This window comes from Phaenicophaeus curvirostris, chromosome Z (assembly GCF_032191515.1).
Source record: "Phaenicophaeus curvirostris isolate KB17595 chromosome Z, BPBGC_Pcur_1.0, whole genome shotgun sequence".
Lineage (NCBI taxonomy): Eukaryota > Metazoa > Chordata > Aves > Cuculiformes > Cuculidae > Phaenicophaeus > Phaenicophaeus curvirostris.
The window spans coordinates 6067827-6074439 of record NC_091431.1 but is presented as its reverse complement, the minus strand read 5'-3'; the positions used below and the strand labels follow the sequence as shown (position 1 = coordinate 6074439).

The 6613-nt window shown below is 48.5% G+C and overlaps 1 protein-coding gene across 1 annotated transcript in view; it reads left to right on the top strand.

The window, feature by feature from the left end:
- The first annotated feature begins 1435 nt into the window (after positions 1 to 1435).
- UGCG (UDP-glucose ceramide glucosyltransferase) overlaps positions 1436 to 6613 on the top strand; it is a 28889-nt gene continuing 23711 nt past the window's right edge. The window contains exon 1 of the mRNA XM_069880593.1: positions 1436 to 1568. Within this exon, the coding sequence (XP_069736694.1) occupies positions 1471 to 1568 (98 nt within the window). The 5' untranslated portion in view covers positions 1436 to 1470. The remainder of the gene's footprint in view (positions 1569 to 6613) is intronic.

Below are 6613 nucleotides of genomic sequence, written 5' to 3'. Positions count from 1 at the left end.
ATGAAGTTTAGCAAGGGTAAGTGTCGGGTTTTGCACCTGGGACATAGCAACCCTGGATATACATAAAGATCACGGACCGAAAGACTGGAGAGCAGCCCTGCGGAAAGGCATCTGGAGGTTCTGGTTGATGGCAGCTGAACATGAGCCAGCAGTGTGACCTGGCAGCCAAGAGGATCAACCGTGTCCGGAGTTGCATCCAGCACTGCATTAGGCATAGACTAGATATGAGGAGGAATTTCTTCACCATGAGGGTGGTGAGACACTGGCACATGTTGCCGAGGGAAGTGGTGGCTGCTCCATCCCTGGAGGTGTTCAAGGACAGCTTGGATGGGGCCTTGGGCAGCCTGAGCTGGTGGGATGTCCCTGCCCATGGCAGAGGGGTTGGAACTAGATAATCTTTAAGGTCACTTCCAACCCAAACTATTCTATGATTCTATGATTCCTGGCCATTTGAGGGAGGTGATTGTCCAGCTCTACTCCACACTGGTGCAGCCCCATCTCGAGTCCTGTATGCAGTTTTAGGCATCATGGTATAAAAAGGATCTAAAGCTACAGGAGAGCGCTCCGAAGGAGCCACGAAGTTGGTGAAGGGTTCAGAGGGGAAGCCATATGAATCATAGAATCATAGAATCACCAAGTTGGAAAAGACCCACCGGATCGAGTCCAACCATTTTCCATCAATCACTAAACCATGTCCCTCAGCACCTCGTCCACCCGTGCCTTAAACACCTCCAGGGAAGGTGACTCAACCCCCTCCCTGGGCAGCCTCTGCCAGTACCCAATGATCCTTTCTGTGAAAAATCTTTTCCTAATGTCCAACCTGAACCTTACCTGGCAGAGCTTGAGGCCATTCCCTCTTGTCCTGTCCCCTGTCACTTGGGAGAAGAGGCCAGCTCCCTCCTCTGTACAACCTCCTTTCAGGTAGTTGTAGAGAGCAATGAGGTCTCCCCTCAGCCTCCTCTTCTCCAGGCTAAACAACCCCAGCTCTCTCAGCTCTCTCATTATGAGCAGTGGCTGAAGTCACTTGGTCTGTTCAGCCTGGAGAAGGCTGAGGGGAGACTTCATGGCAGTTTGCTAGATTCCTCACAAAGAAAGGAGGAGGAGGAGCAGGCACCGGGACTGTGGCAGGGATAGCAGGAAGATGTGCCAGGGGATGCTTCAGGTTGGATGTTAGGAAAGCGTTCTCTGCCCCGAAGGCCCAAGGAAGCAACCATTGTCGGCGAGAGCTGCCCGCGCTCGAGAACCGCCCCCCGAGCGTCGGGGCCGGGCTCCGGGCCGCCCGCAAGGTCACGCAGGCGGGGGCGGTACCGGCCGCGAGCGCCCACCCCGGCGGGGCCGCCAGCGGGGAGCGGGCGGGGCCTGCGGCGGGCGGGGCGCAGGAGCGGCGGCTCCGGCTCCAGCGGCGCCCGGCGCGGTGCAGGAGCGGCGGCAGCGGCCGGAGGGGGGTGTTCCCGCAGCCCGCTCCCGGGGATGGCGGTGCTGGCGCTGGCGCTGGAGGGACTCGCCATTTTCGGGCTCGTCCTCTTCGTGGTGCTCTGGCTCATGCACTTTATGTCCATCATCTACACGTAAGCGCGGGGGGAGGTGGGGGTGGAGAAAGGGTTGGGGGGCGCCGCTCGCCCCGCTCCGCGCCCGCCATCGAGCCCGGCCCGGCCGCCGCTCCCGCTCCGCCATCCGCGCGGCGAGGCCCGGGGGGAGCGAGGCGCCTGCGCTCCCGGCCGGGGTGGCCTGAGCGGCCGTGGTATTGCTAGCAAAAGGGAAAAAAAAGGAACAACCCCCCAAAAAATAATGGAAAAACCCCGCCCAGCGACCCCGCGTATCCGGTGTGCCCGCATCCCTCTTGGATGCCTCCGAGGAAAAACGCGCTGAAGAGTTTTTTTTGCGGGAGGGGTTCGTCGCCCAGCGAAGCGGGTTCCTCGGCAGGGGGAATCGGCTCTGCGTGTCGCGGATCCGCGGCGTGGGTTGGTCTGAAGGAGCCCATCCAGCCCTGCGGGCGCCTTCCCTTGGATCAGGTGATTCAGAGCCTTCTCCGACCTGGTCTGTGTGGGGAAAGGAGGAAGAAACCTCCTGGGCTTTCGGTAGAAGGTTACGGCTTTTGCTCTCGTAAATAAAACGCCGCTGTTGTATCGTTACAGGGACTGGAAAACACTTAATTTCTGTTTACTTTGCTTGTGCTTATCGGTTCTCCTTTCTTGCGGTTCCACGTGTCCGGTGGGTATCTGTGATAAGCCCCAGCCATTGTTGAAGGCAGAGCTCCTCTAGAATTCATGGGTGTTAGAGACTTGCTTCTGCCGGCCTTGGTCGTGGTTCACTCGCTCTTTTTTTTTTTTTTTAATGTAAAATCACTTATAAGCTCTTATTATATTTTGGTGATGTGGTGTGGTTGACTTTAGGTCTTATTTACTGGGGTAATTGTCTTCTTTCTTGAAAACTACCTGTATGGATTGTCTTGGCCACAGATGGCAGGATTTCAGTACTGGGGAGCTGCAAGGGTGCCTGGTGGGGAAAGACACTGTGGACTACCGTGAGCACAGCTGATTCTGGGCGTCTTTGAAGCTGATGAAGACAGTCCATTGTATGCTAAAACCTCAGCTTGTCTGACCAGCGTTTGTGGTGCTGCTCATAAATATTTAAGAAAGTGGCAGCTGTGAGAGGCAGGAGGCACAAATGGCGATGCGGGAGGGAAGGCGTATGAGAGGATAAACGGGAGGAAAAAGGGTGAGGTACACTAAGAGACATGAGAGAACAGAGGAGAACCAAGGGAAGGGGACGTTTTGGGCGGTCAGTGCCACAGGAGCTACACCCTCAAAGGGACTGTCTCCTGTGTTGGCTGCCCACTGACACAGGGACACTCCTCAATGGACTATGGACTACAGGCAAGCCATGTCAGAGCAAAAATGCGTATCTCTGAAGGAATTGCAGCCCGTGGGCACCTTGTGCTGGGTTGGAGGCACCCGAAGGGACTGCAACCTGTGTGTGACCAGCTCTTTGAGGAGGCTGCAGCCCACGGCAGACCCATACTGGGGCAGAGGCTCTGCTGGAGCGATTGCAATCTGTAGGTGTAACAGTTAAGCAACCAGCAGTGGAGGAAACTGAGTAAGCAGCAGGGCACGTCAGAAAAACCATTACGCACTGACCCTCACCTTGTGCGTGGCCTTGCTGAAGGGCTTTGGGGGGACTGAGTGTAAGAAGCAGTGGAAACAAGCAGTTTAGATAGAAAGGTCAGGAGGAAAGGTCTGTGACTGAAGGCAATCCCAGTGAAGAACAAAAGACAAAGATGCTTCCCTAAAAGTCATATTTTTTTCCTTTTTTTTTTTTCTTGTTTAATACCCAAGTCAGTAATTGAATTATCAACTTAAATTATCACCAGATAACAAGCAATTAATCTCACCTGAGTTGAGATTGTTTTGCCTGTGACAGCGATTGGTGGAGAATCCAAGTAGCAGCTGGACTTTGTGTGGCCTAGGACTAGAGATCTGCAGTGGTATGAAACTTGGAAGTTGTGGGGGTTTTATTAGGAATTTGTCTCAAAAGTGTATGTGCTGTGCAAACCATGTGCTGAAGACTTGTCAGCTGTGAAGGGGATGGGTAGGAATTGGAGTAGTCTTGTTCCTCTCCTTCTGGAGAAAATAGCTTCCAGTGGGGCTCCTGAGATACCATCTCAGCAGGTCCAGAGCCAGGAGATGGCTGGCTGAGTAACAAGCTGGTGCTCACAGGGGTGTTTAATGTTCAGTGCAGAAAGGTGGCCCTTGGTTGGAGGCAAGCATCTGCTAGCACTGGAGTGACCAAATCGCAGGCTGTTCTTGGTTGACAGGTTGTTGTGGAGGAGCTGCCCCAGTTAGTGGTTTGGCAGATCTGTGGAAGCAGGACTGCTGCTCCCTGTAGTGACCACACACTGCCCTTTGGAGTGAAATTACAGAAATAACTAGACACCTACAGCAACTGTCCCAGGGAGATGTCATTGCAGTGGTTGTGGTGGTGCTGGGAAGCTGCAGATGGTGGAATATAGCTGATGGCTGGAGAAAGCACTGCTCTGGTGAGTTTGGAGCCCGTGCCGCTTGTAAGCACGGCTCTGCACAGGGAGGAAGGCCCTGTGGGGTTGTCTCGTGAGTGGTACGAGGAGGAATGGCCTGATTCTGCAAGCAAAGCAGAACGAGGTGATCAACAGTGTTTGCTTCAACTGCTGGAGTATGTTTATGGGCAAGGAACTCCAGATGGATGGTGATTGTTAATGTCTGAAATGTTGAAGTCTGAACAGTGGTGGCTGGACACCACTACTGGTGCCTCTTGTTACATAAAGAGTGTTTTGCCCTGGATAGTGGGCATAGAACACTGCATGCTCTCCTGAACCACTGAGGTATGAAGGGGAGCTCACAGAGGGGAAACCCCTTTTAATATTGGTGGGAGGATGTAGTATTAGGGTAGAATTATGTGTACTGAAGAAGAAAGATGAGACTGCTTAGTTTTTGTGTTTTCTCTTTATCGACAGTATTGTTTATTTAATATCTTTTTAAGGTTACCAGGGTAGGGGCTGTTTGTCTTCAATCTGTGCTGTCTGTAGCAGTGCTGAACTGGTGAGTTGGAAGGACCGATCTGAAGCACTAAAATAAGGTTGGAATATGTCAGCGAAGCTGTTGCAGCCTAGGCAGTCATCCTCCTGTAGTTCCCCATTGGTATTTTAGATGTTTGATTTAGCAAAACACTTCAAACGTGTGAATTAAGTAGATAAATGGGATTATTCAAGGAAGTAAGCTTTTTTGTCTTGCAGTGCTGTGAGCAGTTGTCAAGATTAAGGTCCTGACAGCATTTCAGTTGTGTTGGTTTGTGTTAGAATTGCTTTAGAAGAGGTACAGTTTCGATATCTAAAGTACTGTTTAGGTTGAGGAATAATGTTCTTCTGTACTGCATTTGCAAACCTTGGTTCTTGCCACATCTTTCATCTGTTGCTCTTCCCCACTTTTAATGTTTTTGATTTATAAATAGCTATAGTAGAATGGGTTGATTTCATACTCCTTGATAGTAAACAGGTGGGCATAAGCAGCAAAATGTGAATAGCCATGCTATTAAGATATATCTGTATCTGAAATGGAAGACCATCTGTATGATGTGCTAATAAGGAAATAATATTCATAATATTGGCTAACATGTTGCTCAGGAAACTGAGGAGTAATTTTTCATACTTTATTAGTCTAATGTAGTTATTTAATGATTCTTCCTAACTTCCGTTCTAAGGACATGCAAAAAATGGAACAGAAGTCTTGTGAAATCAGGGAAAAGGTGGACATCTCTCCACCCCACTCCTCCTTCCCCAGAACAAAACTAAAGGTGTTCTTGGGGGACCTACAACACTGACACATTTTGTAATTCTCAGTCACTGGGTAGCAGGTACTGTGGCAGTGGATTTGCTGTATTAACCACCTTTCAAAATAGATGGTTCCAGTTTAATATAACATGGCGTGCCTCATTCTGTAACAGAGCTGGCAAGCAAAGCCTGCAGAACCCGGAAAATGCCTTACTTAAGTGTAATCAATCTGATCTCAATGTCCCTAACATGTCTTAGGCTTTAGTCTACAAATAAGTGAAAGGTTTCATATTTTTTTCCTGCTGAATAACTCGCTTTTTGCTCTTGATGATTATTTCAACCTGAACACTGAGTAGAGCTGTGTATTGTAAACTTCTGAGACTGAGGTGGTAGAATAGCTTTTAAGTTAAGGAAGTAAAATTCATTCTTTGTTGACTTGCACTGAATGTTGCTTCTGCTGCAGTGCTCCTAGGAAATTTGAAGTACGTCTCTTAAGACACTTGTATCTTGCTGCTTTATTTGCCTGACCCACACAACTCAAGGAGTAATGTTCTGATTTTGAGTGTTCAGTGTTCTTGTAAAGTTTGTCAGTGGCAATTCAAATTACTGACCTTAATGTAAATATCTTTTGTGAAGGCATCCACAGTCAGTTTATATTGAGGTTGTTCGTTGTCTTAGTTCTCAGATATAAGTGGGAAGAATAGCACTTATCAGTTAACTGTTAAACGTATTGCTGGTGTTAGCTTTTTAAAACAATTTTATTGTCTGTAAGTTAATAGTTAGTCAAGAATTAATGAATCTTGCATTCATGTGACATTTGGGTGTAATTTGTCCCATTGTGCCTTGTCTGCTGAGTGAAACCCAAGAATTCTGGAAACATACATGTAATAAAACACCTGAATGTAACTGAAAGTAATTATTAGTCTTAAGCGTAATGCATATGCACACCAGAAGGAAATTCTTGTATTTTCCTGTGTCTGTGTCTGGCAGTAGCTTGGCTAAGCGCTGTCAAGAGCAGTGACAGCTATTTGCTTTGCCATCATTGGATTGCATTTTTTTTGTTTGTGAAGTGCTTCAGAGGCAGTCTTGTCATAGGTAAGAGCCAGGAAGGGATGTAGTGTAGAACTAATTTTAAAGACTTTCTTTGATAACGTTAGTTAACTTGCCTGTTACTGTCAGTTGTTGCCAGGCATAACTGGACTAACATTTTGATAGACTTTGGAGATAACATAGATACTCATTTCTGAGAATTAGAGGTGTGTTTCTTTCGTTTGATAATCAAACTCGAACAGAAAACTGAGAAGTGTGATT